Genomic DNA, 25,600 nt, shown 5'->3' with positions numbered 1-25,600 from the left:
ATGTGTGAAGGGTTGTGGTCCCTCTAGTGGACCTTTTTAGTGTTACATATATTTTGTTTGAAATACAGGCTTCCCTAATGTAAAAGCAAGTGTCCCAAACATTCATTTTGTAATTTGATTGTTCTGGAATCTGCATTTTTCCATAGAAAATGAGTTGTGGTTAAGTACCCAAGCTAGCCTTCAAACGTTTTTAAACCCGTAACATAACTTCAGTATAGTACATTTGTCATGAAAAATAGTAGAAAACTAAACTGTGGTGTGTATGCTATATTAGCTGAATTATGGAATAAATAGACTTTTTATGTGTTAGACTGGGAACTTTACCATCCTTACAAAATGTTTTTATGGGAAAATGTATTGTCAAGCAGTCAGAGGGAAACATGGAAGTGCTAAAATTCTATTCACCTGTCACAGCTGCTGCTGAAGAGAGACTAAGGATGAGTCTTGGTGACTAGGCATTGCTGAGGAAACCTTGGGAAGGTGGGAAGCAAGTATTTTAATTAGCCTGGTATCTGTCATTCAGATTCCTGCCCAGGCCACCACAACCTCAAAATACATACTCTCTGTCTCTCTCTCTCTCAGATGATTTACCATCCTTAACCATCTTCCCCAGCAGTTACAGTGACAAGGAAATGTAATGCCATTGGGAATATGCCCCTTGAAGCTACGTGTGAGAAGAAAATGGAACGTGATTTTTTTTTAATCTCCTGAAATAACCTACTTCTGGCTATTCTAGTAAGCTTTTTGTAGATGTCTAGGAGTACCTGTATACTACAGATTGCTTTTTATTCAAGTAACCAGATCTTTAATGTGCTATACTTATTTTTTTCTTTAAAATATATTTTATTAATATTACTATATTTACATGTAGAGGGGAAATCCTTTCTTAAATTGAAGCCTTTTGTGGGGAAATAAAAGGCAAAAACACATAACACGGTGACCACATCTTCATTGTATATAACTTAACTCTCTAAAATGAGAAGGGGCTTAGGGTATATTTCAATACCTATTTTCAAGGACCTTCATTAGTTTTTTGTTACTCAGAGTTTGACTTCTTCTAATAATCTTAAATTTTTATCTTGTTGAATTTTTTCAGTTTTAGTGGTGTGAATAATTCTTTCACCCACCAAGATGGCAGCCTCCCTATGACTTATTTTGGATAATTAGTGTGGCCAAAAAATTTGTAACCTGAAGTGTGGTGATGTATGGTGATTGAGCCTCCCTGAACTTTAGCTAGGCTTGTTTTTAGACAGCAGACATATAGTGTCACTAGGCCCAAATTTGAAGCTTTTCCAAATTGGTGGAGCCTGCTGCCACAGCTCACAAATCTGGCAGAGATTTTGGGAACCACAGTGAGTCATTAGAGCAGGACCAGATGTTTTAAAGGCAGCCTCTTGGTTGTACTAAGATAGTGCAGTATAGCAGAAAGAGACCAGAACTTAGAGTCAAACTTAGTTATATGAATGAGCATGGACAAGTCACTTACCTCTCCTGAGAGTGTCCTCATCTGTGTCAAGTTGGATATGCCAGATAATTTTTGTGTCATGATGTCACAGGAGCAGCTAGGTAGCACAGTGAATAGAATGCTGGGCCTGGAATCAGGAAGACTTACCTTCCTGAGTTCAAATCTAGTCTCAGACACTTACTAGTGGTTTGACCTCAGGGACACACTGAGAATCCAGCTAAAGGTGCAAATAACAAATTTTGTCAGCCCAGATGGGGACTTTATCTTTGACTCAAGGGCCTCCTGTACATTCTGGTTCCAGTGTGTCTGCAAAATCTAGCAACTCAATAAGACAGGTTAAATTGGCTTCAGAGTAGCACTAGCTGTGTGACCTTGGGGAATTTGCTTAACCCTGTTTTCCTCAGTTCTGATCTGTAAAATGAGCTGGAAAAGGAAATAGCAAATCGCTCCAATATCTCTGCCAAGAAAACCCCAAGAGTCAGACATGACTGAAACAACTGAGCAACAACAAATTTAATTTTATTCCAAGTCTTTGAAAATTAGTATTTTATGTATAATGTATTTTATGCAAAGGCAGAGAAGTATGAGAAACAGAAAAAAACCCATTTGGCTAGATTGCAGAGTGTAGGAGGGAGGGAACTGTCTGGTGAGGCCAGAAAGATAGGTTGGGATGAACCAGATTGTAAAGGACTTTAAAAGCTGGACAGAGAGGTTTGTGTTTGAACCTGGAGGCAATAGGAATGCACTTATGTGGTATGGTCAAGTCTGCATGTATGAAATCACCTTGGCCCCAGTGGGGAGGATGCACAGAAGTAGAGGAAGGTCCTGAGGTGGGGAGACCAATTAGGAGGGTGTTGCAGTAATGTAGGTAAGAAATGATAAGAGCCTGAACTCAGGTGGTAGCTCTGTGAGTAGGGAGAATGGATTGGATGTCAAAGATATTGAAGTAGAAATAACAAGATTTACCACCACAATGGATATGTGGGTTGAGGCAGAGTACAGAGTTTGAGATAATGCTTAGGTTACAAACCTGAGAGAGGTTTGGAAGAAGGGAGGGTTTTGAGGAAAGATTATGAGTTCAGTTTTAGATATGTTGTGTTTTAAATGTCTTTGGAACATGCTGGACTGAAGCTCAGGAGTGTTGGGGCAAGATATGTAGAGCAGTGAGTTATCTGCATAGAGTTGCTAATTGGAGCCGTGGAGATGATGAGTTTACTGAGAGAATGTGGGGCCTGAGAAGAGGGCCTAGAACAGAACCTTGGTACCCCAGGGTTCTTGGTACACACATCTACAGGGCATGGTAGAGGGCGTGATATAGATGATGAGTCAGTATAGGATATGGAGGAGGTGTGGAGAATGAGGAGAGAGCATTTAGTGGGGACGAGGCTCAACAGTGTCACGTAACAGGTTAAGAAGGATAAAGACTAAGACTACCAGATGCAGCACTTTTAAGAGCTTCTTGGTTCATTTGGAGAGAGCAGTTTCAGTTAAGTGATGAGGTCGGAAGCTAGACTACAAAGTACTGAGTGAGAGAAGAGGAAGTGAAGGCAACAACCATTTTGGAGTAAGATATTTATTATAATTGTATTTATTGAGTCTTTGTAAGATGCCATTAACTGTCACCAGCTTGTGGATTAGCTGTTCTCTGAATTGCCAACAACTGGATTCCCTCCCTCCTCTCCTCACCCTTATTTTGTCTTTTATCCTCTTTTTCTTTTCTTCTCATAAAATAAGACATCTTAGTTGGTCCAAATAAGTCGACAGTGGAGTTGCTTATACCTAACCAAAGCAAAGTTTATGTAACAGATACAGCACTATGAAACCAAAATTAGGGTTTATAATAAAACCTCCTAAGATTTTAAGACAATTCAATTTTTCCTAACATTCTAAAAATAGAATGCATTTTTCTTCATCTTATTTTGTCAGTCCGTTTTATTTTTACATTGCCTTCATTTCAGACTATATCCCCACTCTCTCGCCTGCCTGGTGAGCCATCCCTTATAACAATTAAAAAAATTAAACAAAACCAAACAACACATTAATCATACCCAACACAGTATATACAGTATTCTACACCAAGAAGGGTCTTGTGGTGCTGCCCCCCACCCCTTCCCTTTCTCTTCCCTTCTCTGAGAAGGGGGAAGTTTCATTTTCTTAAGTACTCTCTGGAATTAAATTTGATTGTTATAATTATACAGCATTCAAAGAATGCTTTTTTTCTGTGTGAGTTTTGTTACTCCAACAAGTCTCTGTACTTGTACCATCTATCCATGGCTGTGTATCCTGTGTAATCCTTGTCCTTTGTAAAGGGTTTGTCCAAATACACTGGATAACCCAACTCTGAATACCTTAGTATTTCACGGAGACCAGGTATAGCCCCTGCTCGCCAGTTGTTATCCCTAGATCCAGTCTGCATATTGAATGTGCCTACTTCCTTGAGGCAGGGGGCCCACTAGTAAATACTGTGATTTACCTTGCCAGCTGAGGGCATTGCATCATGTTTTATTTGTTTTTATTCTTTACAGGAAAGGGATCACTGTTGAGGGCAAGGATTCCTCCCTCTGTGATAGTGATATAAGAACAAAATGTATCAATGACAAGTATTTTTTTAAGCGCAAAAACCAATCCAAGCCCTTACTTACCTATTGCCAACTCTTGCTTTTTATCCTACACTCGTCTGCCAAAGTGATTTTCGTTATGCACAAATAATAACAATCACTAGTAATTATGTAGCATTTTAATGTTTGCAAGGTGCTTTATACATATTATCTCATTATATCCTCACAGCAATTCTGGGAAGTTTGTGTTATTATTATCCCCATTTAAAAAATAAGGAAACTGAGGCAGACAAGTGACTTGCCTGGGGTCAAGGATTTGAACTTAAGTCTTCCTGACTCCAGACCTGGCACTCTGTCTACTGCGCCCCATCTAGCAGCCTCTGACCGATGCTATTACTTCCTTTCTCTACTCTAAGAGTTTCTCGTAGGGAACCTCTAAGATAAAATACAAACTCCGTTTAGCCTTTAAGCCCCTTACAACCTTGTCCCAGCCTGTCTTTTGCAGCATACTAGATGCTACTCCTGCTTCCACACTCTGTGATCTAGCCTAGCTTTCTCTCTATTCCTCACGTACTCTATTCCATTTCCTGTCTGTACCTTGTGCTGACTTTCCTCCAAGCCTGGAAGGCATTTCCTCTTAAACCTTGTCTCATAATCACTCTCTAACTTTAAGGCACAGCTTAAGCACTTTCTTATACATGAAGCCCTTCCTGATCCCTGCAACTGCTAGTGGCATTTCTCTATCAATGAAATGAAAATTGTGAGGCTCTACAGTGTTGCTAGAAAGTAGAAAATATTTTCCTTCCTCTTATGGCTTTACAAGCATCTAGCCCTTCCCCCTATATCTTCTTGTTTTCTAATCATACAGCTCAGGGCTGTCCAACCTTAGGTTTTTATTGAAACAATAGGCAATATATATTGCCATTTTAGTGAGAGCTCTGCTATAGCTCGGCTTTGTTTATTAAAGCATTTATGTAAATTTCTATGCTTGTAGGTGGGCTGCATAAATAACACTCTGGGCTGCATTTTGGACAGCCCTGATATAGCTCACCACCTCTACATAATAGACAGTTTTGAAAATAAAATTTAAGGATACACTGATGGCATTTATAGCTCGATGAAATTTTCTTCTATCATTAAATTGAGTCACTTCATTTGATATATTAAGTGCATTTTGATATTCCTTGTTATAAGTAAACTTAGTATATAAAATTTAGAATTTATGGAAGATTCTTTAATTAAGTGATCAGATACCTTCAAAGTTATCTCCACATAAAAGACCAAATGATGTAGGTTCATTTTGAGTTTACCTTGAAAGATGTAGTTTATTACGTAATGTTTGCAAAAAATCACAGAAAAATAAAGTATTAAGGCAAATTTAGATAACCCTGTTATTTTGAAAATAATATCACATTGTCGAACACTTAATATTGAAGTCATCATATTTTTGTAACTGGCCCCTAGTAACCTGTTCTGTTGGTCTGGTTTTAAAAAATGCAAAAGTAACCCTGCATAAAACTTCTTGTATTTGTCCCTATACTTTTTTGCTGAAAAAAAAAAAAAGCCAATATTCCTTTTGTTCTCTGATTTTAGAGCATCTTTTTTTCTGTAACTGAGTACAGAGAGAAACTAAACATGAGTTCCTTTTATTTTTAGCTATAGTAATTTGAAAATGCTACTTCTGGAAGTATTGATTTAACAATAATTTGGTTAATTCACAGACTTTAGTGTAGTTTACCTTTTCTTGAAAAAAATTTAAGTCATGTTGGCTTGGTGGAGGTACCTGCAAAAATGATGATGTGCAAAATTAGCTGTGCATTAGATGGAGAAGAAGTAATTCTGGTTCTTCCCCACCACATTTGCAAAAGCCTTTATATTGTGGTAGAATGGAAAGTACTGTTTTAGGATTGAAATGTAACATCCACAGATAGTTCAAAGAAACAAACAAAACATTTAATACTGTGGAGAATAGAGGAAATTGTAGAGTGACTTGCATCAAGTATATGATCGTATATCTGCCAGTCAACATGCTTTTTTTCTGTGTAACAGTTTTTGTTACTCTATCAAGTGTCTGTACTTGTACCATCTATCCATGGCTTTGTATCTCTGTAATCCCTATCCTTTGTAGAGGGTTTATTCATGATGTGGTGGGGATACAAATACAAAAAGATAGACAGTGTCTGCCCTCAAGGAGCTTATAATAGGGAAGACAGTACGCAAAAGGAAGCTGAAAAAGAAAATGGAAAGGGCGAAGTTAGTATAGGGCTGTGATGGAGCAGTCCAGAGGAGTGTACAGCCTAGTGGGAGATGAAGAGGTGGCAATCTGGGCACCTTCCTTCAGTGGAGGTTCTGGTAGGAGCCCTTCACTCCCTAATCTGAGGGAGGGGTCCCAAGGGCAGAAGGAAATTTCAAGGTTTGAGTTCTAAGGCTAATGTAATCTTTAGGGATGAAGAGGGGTGTGGTGGAGAGGTCGAGATTTCTACTACAGAAATCTGTGTTCCAAGTGTAGGCTGATACATCTGCTTCCTGGAAAAAAAAAAGATGAAAAGGATTCATGTCTCCACACTGCAGGTTGTAAAGGAGAATGAAATACTCCTGAACAAAACAGAATAGGGACTTTTAAGGGGGACCAAGGGGAAGGAGGTTCTGAAGTAAGAGAGTGGAGACATGACTGTTGTTAGGGAGGTGAAGAATGGAAAGTGTGTAACAGAGGATAAAGGGAAGGAAAAGGCCAACTATACAATTAGAATTTAAAAACAAATTTGAAAGCCTTCTTGAAGAGAATGCTAGATGTTTTGAGGAAGAAGTTATTCATCTATCAAAGAAGTAGTAGAGCTACAGATGCTGTCAGGTGAGAGATCATCCAGGAAGGGTCAGAGGAAGAAGAGAAGAAATGTTGTTGTTCTTGTTGTAGTGGTAATAGTGGTAGTTGTAGGGGAAATGACTTGGCTCAAGCAGCTATTTGTGGTCCTGATAATAATCTAGAGGTCTGTTATCTTCTTGGAAGGATGCATTTAAGACATAACAGAGAACCTTCCAAGCTTTATCAAGAGTTATTAGCTACCCGCTTCTCCTGATTCACCTGGGTACACATGACACTTCTAGTAAGAACCTAAAAAATATTGCCAACAATTAAGAATTCTTGGGCAAGATACAGAAGATGTGTTTACTTCACTGTTACCTATTAAGGGAAATGAGTGCAGAAGAGAAGAATTAAATTGGGAAGTGATAGCCAAAAAGGTGGTGTCAGAATGGTATTAGGCTTGGCTTAGGCATTGGGATGAATGGTTCTTGACCAGAGATGAAGTACACCTGGTAAGAATATTTTGCAAGTCTGTTCAAAAGGGTTTTAAATAGGATGAGACATGGAGAAGATTGTGTTATCTCCAAGTTAGTAGCTGCAGGGAAGGAAGAATAGCAGGTGAGACAAAATCCAAGAAAAGAGTCAGTAACATCCATGGCGTCAACTATCTATATATACAAATGCCCAAAGTTTATTCAGTATAAAAGAACTATAGATCCTGATGTAGTATCCTAGTACATAGGCATAGTTGACCTTAGAGTTACCACTAACACCTGGTGGGATGAAACAGTTGACATGACTGGATGGATATACCTTATTCAAAAGAAACATGGTGTTGGTAAGTCAGAGGTGTAGCATTGTATATACTTACTCCTGTGAGGAAATCCAGGGAGCAGGTGGAAAGCATAAAGAATAGTATTTGGGTGATGCTCAGGGAAGAGAGAAACAGATGTGATTTTGTCATTGCCATAAAGAATGGATGAGGAGTTTAGGAAAGCGATCACAAGCCTGGCATAGAGACTTTATAGTACTGTTGAGGGACTTCGGTTATCCAGATGTATGCTGGAGTGCTGTCAAAAGCAGAACAGCTAATTAATAGGCATTTGCCTAAGTATTGATTTCATTCTCCACATGGCAGATGAACCTACAAGGGGAAATTCTTTTTTGGGTCTTGGGAATTGGCTTAGGAATCCAAGCCAATTCACTGAGATTTTTCTCATCTCCATTTTCTAAAAAACCTTCACTCCATTAATACTTCAGTATATTACAGAGATTTCAGTAAACTTTATTGACATAACCGTTGAGCTACAAAAAACTGTAGCTCACTTTTTGACTTGGGCGTTTAACTGATAATATCCCAACTGAAGTAGTGCTTCTCATGAACAAAACTACTCAGTTTTTAAAAGTGACAAAAACAAAAAAACAGAGCCATTTGCACCCCTAACCGTAAGATTCCCTGGGTTTACAGAAATTCACCTCATCCAGTAAATCGATTAGCTATAGATGCACTCCAAACTCTCACAACAAAGTTAAGTCAATAAAAGTTTATCTAAAGAAGACACATTTTCCTTCTTTAAAGCAATGTTTGGAAGAATAAGTGAGGAGAAAAAAAAATCATGCTTCCTAAAATGTTGTAGATGAGAAAGTAAAGAAATGGTCTATCAACTTTGAATGCATAAAGTTGAATAAATTTACATTCCAGTTGAATAGTTTGGTTTACTGGTGCTGTAGTTGTAAAATGATTACCTTTTTGCTCCCAGAAATACTTCAGTTCACTCAAGAAAATACACACACTCTTACAAAGTTTTTCCAGGTTGATGCCATCCACATCTTCAAGTCACATTAAGGCTACACAAAAGCATGTATATTTCTCGAATCATTGCTGAAATAGAACCTTTTCCAAATGTGTCTTTTCCTTGAAAAATCTATGGAAGTAGTAGTTGTCTTCTAAGTCTTGTTCCCAATAGCTCAGTGGTTTATAGCAAGTAAAAATGGTGTCAATATGTAAAAAAAAAATATGTGCATATATTTATTTCAAACTTTCTGGTAGTGAGAATTAGACCCGAATATATGTGCATATATTTATTTCAAACTGGTTTCTGGGGTGAAAGTGGTAGAAACTCTGGAGGGAAGTGACCACCATTTCCTACATTCTGTGATAAAGGAGGGGAAGTCTAGCCATAGTCTGACACATGGTTTAGATATTGGAAAACATGTAAACATGGGTAAGTCCCCATGAAGTAAAAATACTTCAGGGGAAGTCAGCCCAGGAGAGATGGGCGATATGTGAGAGTATAAAGGGAAACAATTCCAGTGAAGAACAAAAATTATATTTGTTTGAAAAGACCAATTTGGATGCATAGAATGTCACCAACTAACTTATTTTTAAAAGAAATGTACAGGAGATGGCCGCAAGGCCAGGTATCAGAGAATGAATATAAAAACATGTTCTTTGTGGTTGTTTGTTCAGTCGTTTCAGTGTTGTCCAATCTGTGACTCCGTTTGGGGTTTTCTTGACAAAGATATGGGAATGGTTTGCTGTTTCCTTCTCTAGCTCATTTTATAGATGAGGAAACTCAAGCAAATGGGGTTTAAGCCCAGGGTCACATGGTACAATGGCAAGCAGGGTGGGGCTTTTTTTGTCTTTTGTTTTGGAGTGCTTCTTAGCCCTAAGGCAGTCAAGTGCCTTTGAGTCTTGCCTTTGTTTGAATCAAGAATCACTGATTGGAAATAATATATATGATGTAGTGTTAGTGATTAAAGATCTTTCCCAAACCCTTTTGCTAAGTAGATGCTAAACATTAGGTCTACGCCTTTTTGCTAAGTAGGCACTAAGCCCCAGGGTCCTAAATAGGGTATATATGCTCTGAGGCTGGCATTTTGCTTTGGGGGCACACTCATTGGAAGAGTGTTGGAGACTCTGGGTAGCTGTTAAGGAGGTGCTCCCCGCCCCCAGCTTTGAAAACCCAGATGTTGGTGCTTCACTCTCTCTGATAACTGTGTATATATTGCTATGGTCAGACAGAAGCCTGTCTGTTGATTTGTATTATTTTGCTCTGTTTATAATTTCTACTTGTAATTTGTATTTGCTCTGAAGTTCAGGTTGCTGACTTTTCCCCCAAACTAAGTGAATGATATATGTATGTTTGTTTAAAGTGAAATTGTAAACCCCTTTAAGTTGCTTTCCTTAGAAAAGCAGATCAAAGAACATGTGCTAGCAGCCTTCCTATGTGCTGGTGTTACTGGCTTTACATAGCAACAGTAGCTGCAAATAACATTGTTGCTACAAAATGGTCAGTAAGTGTGTCTGAGGCCAAGTTTGAACTCAGGTTTTCTCGCTTCCAGGCACTGGCACGCTATCCCCTGTGCTACCTAGCTGCCCTTAAAAACATGTTGTAGTCTTACAAACTTGATGTCAGTAGCACTAGTTCAGGGTGGACCGATACTAGAGAGAAGGGCTGAGGACAACAAACTCTGTGTGCGTGTGCGTGTGTGTGCATGTGTGTGTGTGTTGGATGGCTATGTTGAAGAAAAAGGGACCGGAGAAGGGATGTGGGACCTTTGCACAGATGGGCATATGATAGTAGACAACGTAGAGAATGCATAGCTGCTCAGTTCTCATGTCACTTCTGATGTTCTGATTTCTCTGCAAAGGAGAGGGACCAGAAATGATGGCACTGATACTTAAGATAAATAAGGGAATACCTAACCAATCACTTGATCCAGATGAATCACTTCTTTGAGTCCAGAAAGATGTGGCAGATGTTTTTGCTGAGCCATTGTCAGTAACATTTGAAAGATCCCTAGGAATAAGAGAGGTGCTATAAGATTGGAAGAAGGCAAATGTTCTGATTTGGTCAGGTGGGGGGGGGGCAGGGCATGGGGCTGGAAAACAACAGGCTTGGCTTTGATTCCTAGAAAAGCTGTTATCAACATCATTAATGAGATGCATCTAGAAGCAGCAGCAGTAGCTGGGCTTCATCAAGAACAGGTCGTTCCAGACTTAACCTCGTTTGCTTTTTTACTTAGGAGGTAAGGGTAATGTAATTATTGTTGAGCATGATTTTACAAAGCTTTTGTTAAATGTCTCATTTTAACCTTGTGCAGAAGGTAGAAAGATAAGTATTAGACAGGAATACAATCAGATGGATTGAAAATCTGTTTGGATTCCTAGACTCCAGGTGTTTTATTGGTTCAGTGTTAGTATATAAGAAGTGCAGTGGGGACCTCAGATAGCTGTTTGTGGTTGGCCCTGTGCTGTTCCACATTTTTATCATTGATTTAGATCAAGACTTGGAGGGCACGCTCATCATATCTGCAGATGACACAGAGTTGGCAAGAATAACTCATGTACTGTGTGATAGGATCCAAAAGGATTTTGAGTGAGCATGAGTTTGGATCTAATGAGATGAAATTCCTTAATGACAAATGGGAAGACTTACACTCAGTAACAAATCATCAACTTAACAAGTATAAAGTGGAAGATGGAAGGATAGCACTTATTCTTTAACAAGATCTGGGTCTTTTAGTGGACGATCAGCTAAGCAGGAATAAATGGTGTTGTAGCCAAAAATGCTAGTGAAATCTTGAGCTTCATTAGGAGAGGCATAGTTTTCAGGAATAGGAGAGGGAAAATGTTTCCTTTGCATGCTCATCAGAGCTCAAATGCATTATTGTCTTTATTTCTGACCACCATAGTTTAAGAAGACATTGATCAGCTAGAGAATATCCAGAGAAGAACCACTAACTAAGGTAGTGAAGGGCCATGTTATATAAAGATCAGCTGAAGGAACTGCACACTTTTAGCCTAGAGATGGCACCAGAGGCAAGTGAGGGGGGAGACTCGTGATAGCTATCTTCAAGTGCTTGGAGGCCGTGCTCATGTTGGATAGGAAATTGCAAAAAGAACCAAAACAAAACCATTTTAGACTAATACCAGGAAAAACTTCCTAATAATCAGAGCTGTCCAAAAATGAAATAGCTACTTCTATAGATAGATTCCCCTTCCTTGGAGGTCTTCAGATGTTTTGATAACCATTTTTGGGGTGTATTATAGTGATGATTTTCCTGTGTATGGGAATAGATGATCATTGAGCTTGCAAGTCTCAAGTTGAGAAATTTCACTTACTAGCTTTATTCTTAATGGTCTATTAATTTTTGTTATGATAACTTAATTTGATTTACTGAGGAATCTGGGTTTTTTTTTTTATGTGTTTTTTTCTGGATAGGATTTAGGTCCTGAATATGAAGATGTATTTAACACGTCTTTGCAATGGATTTTAGAAAATGGAAAGGATGTTGGCATAAGGTAAATTTAAAATTTTTTATTTATTTAATATTCAATTTAATTTAAAAATATTTAATTATTTAATCTTTTTATTTTGTTTCCTTTATAACTTAGAAAATGGCTTAGGTTGTAAACTCCCCCTTCATTATTTTTAAACAGGTGTATTGGTAATGGCTCGAGTGAAGATTTGACAAACATAACTGATGTGCAATTCTTGCAATCTACCCGACCTCAGATGTCTTTCTGGTGTCGCTTTCGACGTGCATTTATTACTGTGACTCACAGATTATTGTTGTTGTGCTTATTGTTGTTGTTGTGCTTCGGTAAGTGGCTGTGCTAGTATGGTCACAGTTTGTATCATGTAGTAATGAGGGTGAAGACGAGAAGGCAGTCTGTGGAGTATGTGTATTAATTTATTCAATATTTAAGTTAAGGATTTTTGCCATTGTTTAAAATAATAGCTAATACTCACATGCTTCACCATGTGGTTTGCAGAGTGCTTTAGCCATATTATTTCATGGAGTGGATGTGTTCCCATTTTACAGTCCAGGAAACTGAGACTGAGAGATGTTAAATGACTTGCCCAGAGTCTTCCTTGTTCCCAGTCCAATACTCCAGTACACCGTGCTAATTATGTGCCAGGGAACTTTCATGAAAAATATTAAATTGGATTTCAAGGGAACCCTATGGGTTGGGAGGGTGCCAGTAGAGGTGAGACTTTTTTTTTTTTAAACAGACTTTTTGTCTTTTCTCATTGAAAAGTTTTACGGGGGAAAATGGTGTTAGAGAAAATATGAAAAAATGTGATTTTTAAATTATTCATTTGCTTTGAAATACTTTGTGTATTTATGAAGAACACTGAATTTGGTAAAATGTTGAATTTATGTTTAATGGTGAAACTTTTATTAGAAGGCAGTTTCACTCATTTCCTTTTTCTTTCCAGCCCTTCCAAAAGTTTCATTTTCCTAAAATCATGTACTTTAATTGTTTGAGGAGATTGTTTAGATATGTTTAGATTCATCCTTTTGCAGTAATTAATTATTTTGAACTCATAAAGGAAATAAAACATTGTCATGTTATTTTAGATTTTAAAATTAGGCTAAATATAAATGAATAAATGTTAAAGTAATGGAAGAGTGCTTTCTTAAGAAACCATTTAAGAAGAGTCTGGAAATTTCTTTAAATAATGTTATTTTTAGTGCTGTTTTAATTAGTGTTAAAGTAATGCTTTGCCTTTGAATCCTCATTCATTGTTGACTTTATAAATACTAAGCTTGGAAAACTAGCTTTCTAATAAATTTTAAGATTAAAACGTTTTTAAGATGCAACCAAGCATAAATTTAAAAGCACATTTTAAAATATTTCAGGTGTAGTTATGGCCTGTGTAGTTCTGCATTACGTGAAATATCACTGGACGAAAGAAGAAGAAGAAACAAGGCAGATGTATGATATGGTGATAAAGATTATAGGTGTGTAATTTTAAAAATTCTAAGATGTGCTTCTCAAGCAGCATTTTGATAAGTAGTTATTTAAAAATAAAAATATGTTAAGACCTTTTGAGTAACTAATGCAGCCATAAAGTATGACAGCACCTTATTGTATTTTCAGATGTGTTGCGAAGTCATAATGACGCTTGCCAAGAAAATAAAGATTTACAGCCATACATGCCTATTCCACATGTTCGAGATTCTTTAATACCACCTCCAGACAGGTATGTTCAAAACATGGCTGAAGAAAATTAAAATGCAGGTGATTTTAAAGTAGTGTGTCCAGAGTCATTGAGCCTTGCCTGTACTTTTGGTGTCTGCCTCCTTTTGGGCCCTCATAGTTTGTTGTTCATCGCTCTACCCTCCTCTTATTTTAGACTGTTCTGTGGTCCTCATTCTTTTGCATGTTACTTCTATTACTGTTCCTCTCTGTTTCTAATTTCATTTTATTTTGTGTTGGAGCCTGAGAACCCCTGACAGGTAGAAAGAAAACTCTTGGGATCCAAAGTTGTATGACAGAAGAATAGTAAATAGGATGGGGTAACTTTCTTTGGGGGGGGGGGTGACAAACAAGTGGACAATCAGGTAATACAGTTTCACAAGCCAAACTATAAATCTTTTTTTTTTTTAATTTTAAGTAGAAATGCCACCTGATCTCTTATTGGGAATAAAAGATGATACAGCATATTTCATTTTAATAGATACACAATGAATCAAGCTATGGGAGTTTAACTTTATTTGGTCTCCATTTTAGGAAAAAAATGAAGAAAGTCTGGGATAGAGCTGTTGACTTCCTGGCAGCAGATGAATCTAGAGTTCGTACAGAGACACGAAGAATAGGTGGTGTAGATTTTCTGGTTTGGAGGTGGATACAGCCGGCAGCATCCCGTGACAAAATTTTAGTGGTACCTTCTAAAGTTTGGCAAGGACAAGGTATGCAGCCCTTTAAGTAACCTTTAATTTTAGTTCTGTCAAAGATTCAAGTCACAGGGGAACAACTGTTTGAAGTCACTTTACCCTTTCTGTTCCTCAGTTTCCTTATCTGTAAAATGAGGAGTTAGATGACCTCTAATGTTCATTCCTTCTATAAATCCATGATCCTTTGGGCAGACCTAGATGACATTTTGCTCTAAAAAGGAATTCAAATTGTGTAAAAGCAGGTCCCATCACATTTCAAATAGATCATTGATAGACAAAATTCTTAATAGAGAAGAAAGAATGCAGTGTTGTACAGTGGAAGGAGGACTTCTCTTGGAGTCAGGACACCTGAATTCAAATCCTGTTTTCTCTTGCTAGTTTTGCGACTCCGAGCAAACTGTGTGAGCTCTGTAAAGTGGGTATGACATCTTTGTTCTATCACTGCCTAGGCTGGTTAGCACTATATAAACGTCAGCTATAATTAACATCTTTTTTTTATTTAATATATTTAGTTTTCAGCATTGATTTTCACAAGAGTTTGAGTTACAAATTTTCTCCCCATTTCCACCCTCCCCCCCACTCCAAGATGGCGTATATTCTGGTTGCCCTGTCCCCAGTCAGCCCTCCCTTCTACATCATCTTTATCTTTGAATCTGCATGTATATCTTTTGTACCCAGATTCATATCTTTTTGCCATCATACCCAATCTGTCCTTTAAAAAATAATTATATACCCCCTGCACCCACTCAGCCCCCTACCCCTTTTTGGCTAAGCTTCACTCAGATTCTTTGAAAGTCATTTTCTTTCTCATCCCTTTCCCCTCAGAAAAAAAATCTACAGCAAAGCCATATGAACCCATAAGATTTTATCACAGCACCTCCCATCCCATTATTTTTTAGCCACTGGATTTTACTTGGTTTGTTTGGAGTTGGAATGCTTAAGGGATTTAAAGAATATATTAGGTCCTGATGCTGTATGACAGAAGCATTGAATAATTTTAACACTGGACAATGTTGATTGGACAGTTTGGTCTGGAAGCATGTAATGAAAGTTAATTTACTCATCAAGGTCATTAGCTATTATCTTTGAACATAGTAATTATTGAGGTTGGGAGAATATTATAGTGGAAAAATTAGTGAACCAGTACATTTATCTAGAAATTGATGTTTTTTAATCCAACTACACCACCAACTAGCAGTGTGACTTTGAGCAAGCCATTTAACATCAGTGTATTTTTCCCCATTTTAAAATGGGATTAATAATAGCAATCTTATCTGCCTTACAGACTTGTTGGAAGGCTTTGATGAAAAAATACATTTGAAAAAAATTTGGAAAGGATAAAATACTATGTTGCATAGTATTTCATATAATATTCTAAAACTATTGTCATACCAATATAGCTAATACTCTATTAACTGACATAGTATCAATATATTATTGATAATCAGTGTTAATTTGGTATAATTAGTAAGTATTATAATACACTATTTTATATAAAATAGTATATATCTAATGCTTTTTGCTGTCTACTTCATTAGATAAGTAACTTTTGTCTTCACAGCATTGAACCTAGTTAAGTCTTGTTTATTTATGATGAAAATGAAGCCAATGAGTTAGTGATTATCAAAATTAGAAAATGAAGTTATTGCAGAGTTAGTTCAAAAGGTTGGAGTGCCTGTATTCTGTACATTATACCATACTGCTTTCCTAGAGTCATGTGTGTGTCCTTTTTATCATGCTTATTTTACTAATGAACTATTTGTTTTGTTGGGCATCATTAGAATTAAAATTATTACTACAGAAACTGACATCTTGTCAGTTAATGGTGAAATAGAGCTTCTGTTGTTAAATTGTTAAATTTAGACTTGAGACTAGTTTCCAAATGCATAGTTTGTTTTTTTTTCTTTTGGTAGTTGAAATTTGGGTGTGTCTTGCAGGGAGGTGAGATTATCGCTATACCAGTCATATTTTTACTTAAGCTTTTTGTCTGTATCTCCTAAGGACCAACTGAAGTTAGATTATTCCTACAAAAGAGATCTTGGTCCTTCAGAGAATTTAAATGACTCTTTTCTAATGGAATTCTGTTTCCACATCTTAAGACAACTTATTGCCCATCCAGTACCAACACATTAATTTCATAAGTATGATACTGTTATTTGATTTAATTGATCTTATGCTGACACATTTTTGTTAACTAAGTATGGGAATATTTGCAACACCCCTAAATTTGAACAGAGAATAAAGCTTTTCTTTTAAAACTGAGTTTATTGCTTATTACAGCAGGAAAAATGAACCACTGGAAAACTGATTAATTTTGTTGGAAATGTCAGGAGTTTTGTATATTCCATGTCCTTGTGGCCTATCATTTGCCTCCCACTAAGAAATCCTCTTGATTCACACAACATATAGAAAACCCAAGTCCCCCTCACAGTTCACACAGTCCCCCTCACGTTCAACTGAAAATTTACTATTTGTTTTTCCTTTTAAGTTCATGATGTCCAGACCCACCACAGATGGCTAGCTCCAGCTTGCTGTGATGCCCCTTTTGTGCAGTTTTGCTGGTAACATCACACTCACCTTTGTTCTTTGATGAAGCCGACCTCTAGAGGTCAGGTAAGTTCTATTTCTTACAATATTGCGCAGTTCTGTGAAGTTTTTATTTTGTACCCGTTGGGGTATAACATTTAAAAATAAAACTTTACAAAACCATGTGCTATTTAAACCAAAAACAAAAAGGACTTGCCTTAGTCCTTTGTAGCAGGATTCAAAGGTTATTATGATGTCACCAGCAAACTAAACAAAGGAGGTGGGATTGGGGTGGGAGGGAAAGGGGTGTCTCAGAAAAATGGAGCTCTTGATCCACAGTGGAGATGGAAGTCCTACATCAGAAAATGGTGAGTGTGTAAGTTTGTTCTTTGTTCTACAAAATCATACTCACCATTAATTACTGAAAACAACATTCATCTAAAAGGTAATAAAGTTATATTGAGAACACAAAATCAAAACACTAAAAACCAGTCACAGTCTTTTTTTCCAACTGATCATCCCTACAAAGTAAAGTGAAAGGCTACTTTACTTAACACCATAAACTAAAGATAGTCTGGATTTTGCCAGGGATTAATGGGTAGAATAGCAATCCTCTTTTAAATACCAATGTGAGTGTAAAAAGGGTATATTAAAACTAGAACTTTAAACTCATCAGACTTGATTTAGTGCCAGATTTTAATGGATATGTAATCCTGGTATAATGTTTTATAATTAGTTTTTGCAGTAAGGTAACTATGAGATTTTGAGGAATGACCTCAAATTGCTTATACAAAGCTCCCAAGGTACTTTTAAAGATGATCACTTTTACTTGCTTTTCTAAACTCTGAAAACTAGATTTCTTTTTATTTGGAGGTTCTGATGCCTCTAAAATGTGTAGAACATCATTAAAATTCCTACCTATACCCCAGTTAAAGTATAATACTGTTCATAATTTTTTAATGAAGACAGGAGGGAAGAGAGGAATTCTCTGCACATGTGGCAAAAGGTAGTCTTGGAGTTTAGTTACACTGGGCCCCTAACAAAATAAATCATTGTGATACTGCTTTTCAAAAAGTTTGATGAACTAGATTCTCACTGTAAAGCAGGCTTCAAGGGAAGTGTTAAGTTTCCTGTCTTGGTACTTCCACTTAAATACCCTCCAGTGGTTTAAAAAAAATAGCTTACATTTTCTTTTAGGTTTACAAATTACTTTCTTGCAATAACCCTGTGATTCATTTAGTGTAAGTATTATCCACATTTGACAGGAAAGGAAACTGATGCCCAGAAGTTGCTTTTCAGGTCAGAGCTAGGATTCTCACTCAGGTCTATAGACTTGAAAACCCTTATTCTTTCCTCTGCACCACAATGCTTTTCTTCAGTGGAGTCCAAAGTGGATTTTAAACTTTACTGTATATAGTGTACCCTAAGGCTTGTTGGAATTTACCAGATATAGAACATAAAGGAATTTTTAGTTAATTCTGTTTATACTTGGTGAGATTTGTCTCAGAGGGATTGATATGGGACTTAACTATATAGATTTTTACCAAAGTAAAATAATGAAAGAGCAGACTTTCCCTTACTTTAATATGATGTCCACATGCGTACAGCTATATTACCTTTGCAGATATTTGAATTATTTTAGTACCACTGTATCAGAATGTTAGAATGATGTAATATTAACAGCTGGTACACACACACAAAACACACATACACACACACACACCCCACCCAGCCACACACCACTTTATAGTTTACAAAGGTTTTCACCTACATTTTGCAGATGAGTAAATAAATGAATAGACCGGTCAAACAGCTTTCCCCATATCACCGAAGATTCCTGACTTTAAAATCTTTGTTCTTTTCCAGCTGCCTCAAAGAGTAGAATATGACTCTTCCTCATTAAATTGTAGCTATACTACTCCTCCACTATATAATAACTGTTAATACCTAAAATGAGTTTTCTTTTTTGTAGCATCATGCTACTTAATAGAGCATGTAAAACTTTTTTTTCTCACTGTGCCGAAAAGGGCAATTGCAATTTTTGATTAGGCGCTTTAAAAAATGAAACCTTTCCCAAGCTTTCAAGTTGTAAAGAGTATGTTATTATTACAATCTTGATTTCTTCCAAGGAATGATAAAATACCCATTATACCTATAATGAATAAAGCTAGAAAAGAAGTGGATTGATTATACATCAGAATGTTATAGTATTTAACAAACAATACAACTTTTACCCCAAAAGACAGCTCTAAAGACTCTGAAATTGAATGATTCCTCCTGTGGAGGGTAAAAGTCTCCATCTGCAAGGTCTTTGCCATCTAGTTGGGAAGAAAAGACATATCAAGTAGGTGTGTAAAAGTTTTTAATTTTGAAGATGGCCTGGTAAATAAAGCTCATTCTAGGCCAATCTTTAGTCCATAGAACTGAGAGTAGAATTTTGGGTTAGGTGGAGAAGAGTTGTGCCATTCTTTATGGGGCATATGTTCTTTCTTCTCAGCCAAAGCATCAGAAATTGAGGAAGTTATGAAAGCCTAGAATTTGAATCATCTAAGAGCCAAGCAGAAACTTTTATTACTGTACAAGTCTGGAGAACCCTAAAGCTTCTTGAACATCCATGCAATTGGAAATTTAGGGGATCAGTAACCATGAGCAAGAATTCATTGTACATAAAGAAAAAAGCCCACTGAATTTTATTATAATTTTCAGCCCCTAGACAAATAATGAGCTTTTTAAATTACTACGTTAGGCTGCTAAGTTATCAGCTACCTTAATCAAATTATCAGAGGTGGTATGTAACATCCTTTCTTTGACAACTTTTGCTTCCTTTTAAATGGTGGAAGCAGAGGGACTCATTAATTTTTTAAAAATGAAATACATGTCTATATAAAGTAAAACTACAAAATACTAGTAAAATTGATTTGTTTGTGTTTTCTAGCATTTCATTTAGATCGAAGAAATTCACCACCAAATAGTCTGACGCCATGCTTAAAGATTCGAAATATGTTTGATCCTGTTATGTAAGTATGATAGTTATGGATACCAAGTGATCTTGATATTTTGTGGATCTTTGAAGGTTGAGATATTTAGTCAGAAGTATGAAAATGTATTTCATACACCCTTATCAAGCTATAGTACTGGAATCCTAACCAGATCTCTCACCGTGATGTGGAGGTGACCTAGGGCCTCCAATTCTTTTGCCAGTGGAGTGCAAGTCTTAGCTGGGCCTTCCAAATTGGAATGCTTGTGTGTCTGTCCTCTAAGGACCAGTCCACCTAAATGGGAGTCCCTCATCACCAGCTTGGTTGTGTGATTGTGACTTTTTCAGCTGTAGCGACTAAGGGTTGTCAGCTAAGTAGGCGTATCCTCAGTAACGCATCACAATAGTTCCTTTGAGTATGCTGACAGGTGACAGTACATTTTCACTTTAAATGTGGTAATTGTAAATATATGTGTGTGTGTGTGTGTGTGTGTGTGTGTGTGTGTGTGTGTATAACTGGCCATCAGGTACACACTTCACTCCTGTCTGACATCAATGTAGAAGTAAATGTAGATGGTGACAAAAATAGCACATTTTTGTAATTGTGTCAAGCATGTCTCACAGGCACAGCGGGTAGAGGGGTACCCTTGGAGTTAAGAAGACATGGTCTGACTTCTGCTCTATTCATGCTGTCGGACTGTGAGCAAACCCTTTAACTTCTCATGCACCTAGTCATCTTTCTAATTTACAGATGTGTCACTAATTTGCATCGGTAGAAGCTTTGACACTAAATCTTCCTACACCAGTTAAATCAGAGGTACTACATCTCCATAAAAAGACATGTTCAAGTATATTTGTCCATTCATGATAATTTACAGGTTTCTTACCAATGGCTGCCCTAGCCAGTGTTGTTTTGCAATAAGGTTGTTCATATATTACAACCAAATTCCACTGTATAAAAATCAATTACCTTATTACCCATGTAGAACACATTCATGGAATTGTCCCCCTATAAAATCATTTCACTTAATAGAACCATTGATATTCCTGTAGAATGACCTCCTTTCTCATTTGACATCCTAATTTTTTAAAAAAAATCCCTATTTCTATATGCAAATGTGTGAGTTCTAGAACTTTCCTAGTTATGTCATAACGATGAATATATCCAAAATATTGATTAAAATACTTTTTTCTCCAAAGCATGTTCTATCAGTATTTCTTTCTTTCCAAGTAAGTGGCAAAAGGTGAAAGTTCCTGGTATTGCACCTATGAGCTTTTGAGTATAGATGATACATTTTTAACAATCTGTGAAACTTTTTCAATTCCACTGCTTTTCTTAAAAAGCATACTAGCTGGGTAAAACTCATTACAACAAATAGCTTAATGGGAAATTCTATGATTACTAAAATACCTTAGTAGAATGTCTATTTCATTGTATTATTGTGTTCATTTTAATAATGGTTTTTAAAAAGTCAAATTTATCTTTCAGTTTTCATGAGTGAATTGTCTATTATACTAACTCTTATGAGTTATTTAATTAATATGACAGTATTAAAGTAACTTATTGGACAACATTTATCAATATTCTTGAGTCTCATCTTAGGAAGTAAAATTTCAAAGTAGAAAAACACTTAAGCTTTTACTTAAGTCTAAAAACTTTATAATTTCAGTTATTCAAAGTAAAATCTGTAACTTATGACTGGACTACAAGGAAAACTTTATTTTACTAAAAATAAATGTAAATGTAATAAAAATATAACTTAGCACTCTGGCTAGAAAGAAATCAAGATTTTAGTAAAGTAAAACCTTTAGTTAAAGATAAAAATCACTCAGCATTGGTCCTCTATTTTTAGCATAGTTCCCTTTTCCATCAGAAATGCCATCATTAACACTGTTAAAGTGACATCATTTGAAAGTTCATATTAATAAGTCAGATGCTAGGATGAGTTTAAATATTAATCTGCTAGTACTTACTGAACATCTACTAAGTGGAGCAAAAGAAGAAATTTACATACTAAATACATGTAAATTGCTTTCTTTGGGAGGGAAAACTGGTAGCTCTTGGGGGCAGGAAAGGTACTTGAGTTGTGTTTTGAAGGGAGCTGGAGATGTGCTTACGGGGTCGTAAATAGGGGCCACGGCTTGTGCGAGCAAACTGAGGTGGGAGAAAGAAGGGAGCACAGTCAGAATTTGTCCAAGAATGTGATGGATAAAAACCTGCAATTGCAAAGGGCTTTGCATTCCCAACAGGAGGCAGGGAGATGATGCCAGTCAATCACAGTAGTCCAGGCAAGGGTGATTTTTTTTATTTTATTTTTTTTACTCACAACAAATATCATTGTGCGTCTTCTTTGAAATAATGAATTCTGGTAGTCACATTGCATCAGGGTGCTATTTTTTATTAAATAATTGTATTTTTTTATTGATTTTTAGGGAAATAGGGGATCATTGGCACCTGGCAATTCAAGAAGCAATTTTAGAAAAATGTAGCGATAATGATGGCATCGTTCACATTGCAGTAGACAGAAACTCATGTGAGGTAAATTAGCTTGCATGTATTCATTTCATTGATTTGGCATAATGAAATTAAACTGACTGTAACTATTATTTCATCACAGGGTTGTGTTTATGTTAAATGTCTATCTCCAGAATATGCTGGAAAGGCTTTTAAGGCATTACATGGCTCGTGGTTTGATGGTAAGAAATTTGTTTTATAAACATTTTGGGGAAATGTGATTTTTATGTATTAGAATTATTCAACATTTCAAATAAAAGAGGAACCCATTTAGATTAATATTTATTATTCATTTACATTTCAAGGTTGTACATCTTTCAGTAGCTTTTTTCTTATAAGAGCTAAATGTAGTATTTCTTCTTAGAATCTAAAACATTCTTTGTATTTTACAACAGGAAAATTGGTAACAGTAAAATACCTACGACTAGATAGATACCATCATCGCTTTCCCCAAGCTCTCACTTGCAACGTTCCCTTGAAGCCATCAAACAAACATATGAACTCTATGTCTCATCTCCGTCTTCAGACAGGCACAGCTAATTCTCAGGGAAGCTCCTGAGAGAGTGTTTCTCCCACTGCTAAGACTATAATTCACAGCAGGAAAATCCCTGTTTGGCTGCCGGTCTTCCCTTTTTTTTTTTTTTTTTTAAGGCTTTTGTATGTAATATTTTCATTGAACACAAGTCTGCTTGAATGTTCCAGAAATCTTCAGTTTCCAAAGGGACTTAGAGTAACATTGAACAGATAGAACAATTGCTTCCTGTCATATGGGGAGCGCAGATAAACCAATGCATTTAAAGTTTTGCATGAGGAACATTGAATTTATTAAACATTTTTCATTACGGTGGTTGTACATTGCACCAAGAAGTGTTTTAATAACCACATAAAAGCATGGTGAAGAGAAGACTTCTTGCATTTTCATAGTTTCCTGTGAACTAATGTTGTAAGTTTTTGTAACCAACCACCTACATGGTTCCTGATGACTGATATGTAAAACTGTTAATTTCAGAATTTAATCTTAGGTTTCTGTTGCGATAAGAGATTCATTTGCTGCCGCTGGAATATGGGGAAATTTATTTGGCTTTAGTGGTTGCATATTAGTGTGAAGGGTTGCAGATATATTTAAACTGGTTTTTGTATATACATGTAAATGCTGGTGGTGGCAAAGGTAGTCCTGTTCTGTGAGGATGTCTGCATTAATGCAGTGAATAAGCTTCCTATTTTATTCATAACCTAATGTTTTATATTATATATAAATATATATATATATATATATGAATATATAGGCTGTACCATCACTTAGGTCAATCAGCCAAACACCTTAAAGTATTAGATACCAGTTTAAAATATCTTTTATAGGTTTTATATAAATTGTCTGGCTATGATTTTGTGTGAGAAGTTCTGATACCAATTGTAATGAATTCAAATTTATGTAAGCAATAAAGAAGCAATTGGCAGATACTGGAAAAATATTTTGTGAAAAGCTGTATTTATTATAACAGGACTGTGACAAAGAACCATTGGGATTGAGTCATTCTCCCAATCTATTTATAATTTAATAAAGTCTTAATCACCCAGTTATCTGTAAAGTTGGAAGCAGTGTACCATTTTACAATAAAATGTACATTTGTTTGACAAATAATATTTGCAATTTTGGGTTTGAGAGCTGGAATTATAGTAAATGTACAAGTGACAATTACTTTGTGCCTCAGTATTAAAATTCAACTGTTGATAAGTTATTTTATTACTGTTGATAATTTCTGAGTAAGAATGATTGCTGAGCAAAATTTAGTTGTATTCTTTTAATTGGCTCTCCTAATATCCTGTTGATACAGCATATCTATCAATTCTTCAAAAGGAGTTCTGCATAGATAGCAAGCCTGGAAATGTATGAGTTCTAATAATTTTGTTTAAAGCTCAGTTTTTTTCCTGTTTTTGTAAATGTGTTGGGTTTGCAGCATGAACTTGCACAGATAATGCACGTTTTCTGGTTAAGTAAACATGATGCACACTTCTGCAACACAAAACCCTATTGTGCCTTACCTTCGTGCTTTTGTGGGCACCATGTTTATGAAGAATAAAGGTGGATTTGTTAACTGAAGAGAATACATTTAAAATTCTCAGTTTACGTCTCAGATGCTAAAGTGTGAAAATATAAATATATAATATATAAATTAACTGATCTTGCTGTATTTTATGTGCATCATAGTGATTTGTTGACTTGAGCTTAGTGACCCCATCTTGTGACCTGTTGCAAGAATGAATGTAAAAAATAGCTGTGGCATTTTAAAAGGTCGCCTTTTGATGCACATGCATCTTTCCCTTGCTTCTAAAATATATTTCATGTAAACATTGTACATTTATTATTGTAATATGTACTATTATGCCGCATATTTTACCTACAATTGTTTAAGCTGACCAATATCCCTTCCTGCAAGACAGATGGGAATGTGTATAATAGCCTAGACATTTGAGACGTTCAGATGTTCGATGTAATTTGTCACTTGTCCTGTTTAAAAAAAACACAAAACACAAAAAGAAAAAAAACTCTAATTAAAAGTTTATTAGGGGTTTTTACATATGTCTGGCCTTTTAGATTTTTTTTTAAGTGCCATGTGTCTGTCTCTCTGTCTCTTTTTCTTTGGTAAAAATGGTAGCATTTGTTAAATTTTTTAAAGATCTCGGTGAGTGACTCCCTCCTATGTTGTCCAAACAGTTCCTGTGGTTCTTATGATTAGGAAGAGTATTTCTCCTTTTCTTAGGCAAGGATTGTAAAAGACTTCAGGTCTAGATTTCATTCTTTAGTGGACAAAATAGGAGTATGGGCTGAGGATGGATGATAATTATGTTTCAGGAGTTACAACTCTTGTATTTTCAGGGTGGGGTGGGGAGAAATCCTCAAGTAAACAGTGGAAAAGTTGAGAGTAACTCCTCTCACTCTCATGTTCCTCTCTTTTTTCCATCCTTCCCTTGGGATTTACCTGTTAAGTGCCAGGTACTAGAAACAGAAAGACAAAAATGGATCGTCTCTCTTGTAGAAGTTTATCTTCTTTTGGGGGAAATA

General features: G+C 36.2%; 1 protein-coding gene across 1 annotated transcript in view; it reads left to right on the top strand.

Moving 5' to 3' along the window:
• LEMD3 (LEM domain containing 3) overlaps positions 1-25,117 on the top strand; it is an 84,802-nt gene extending 59,685 nt beyond the window's left edge. Inside the window, exons 5-13 of the mRNA XM_036761177.1 lie at positions 12,055-12,134; positions 12,273-12,436; positions 13,481-13,582; positions 13,722-13,824; positions 14,355-14,533; positions 19,980-20,061; positions 22,455-22,560; positions 22,640-22,718; positions 22,932-25,117. Of these exons, the coding sequence (XP_036617072.1) occupies positions 12,055-12,134; positions 12,273-12,436; positions 13,481-13,582; positions 13,722-13,824; positions 14,355-14,533; positions 19,980-20,061; positions 22,455-22,560; positions 22,640-22,718; positions 22,932-23,095 (1,059 nt within the window). The 3' untranslated portion in view covers positions 23,096-25,117. The remainder of the gene's footprint in view (positions 1-12,054; positions 12,135-12,272; positions 12,437-13,480; positions 13,583-13,721; positions 13,825-14,354; positions 14,534-19,979; positions 20,062-22,454; positions 22,561-22,639; positions 22,719-22,931) is intronic.
• The last annotated feature ends 483 nt before the right edge of the window (positions 25,118-25,600 follow it).

Source organism: Trichosurus vulpecula, chromosome 5 (assembly GCF_011100635.1).
Source record: "Trichosurus vulpecula isolate mTriVul1 chromosome 5, mTriVul1.pri, whole genome shotgun sequence".
Classification (NCBI taxonomy): Eukaryota; Metazoa; Chordata; class Mammalia; order Diprotodontia; family Phalangeridae; genus Trichosurus; species Trichosurus vulpecula.
This window is presented reverse-complemented; position numbering and strand designations above follow the sequence as displayed.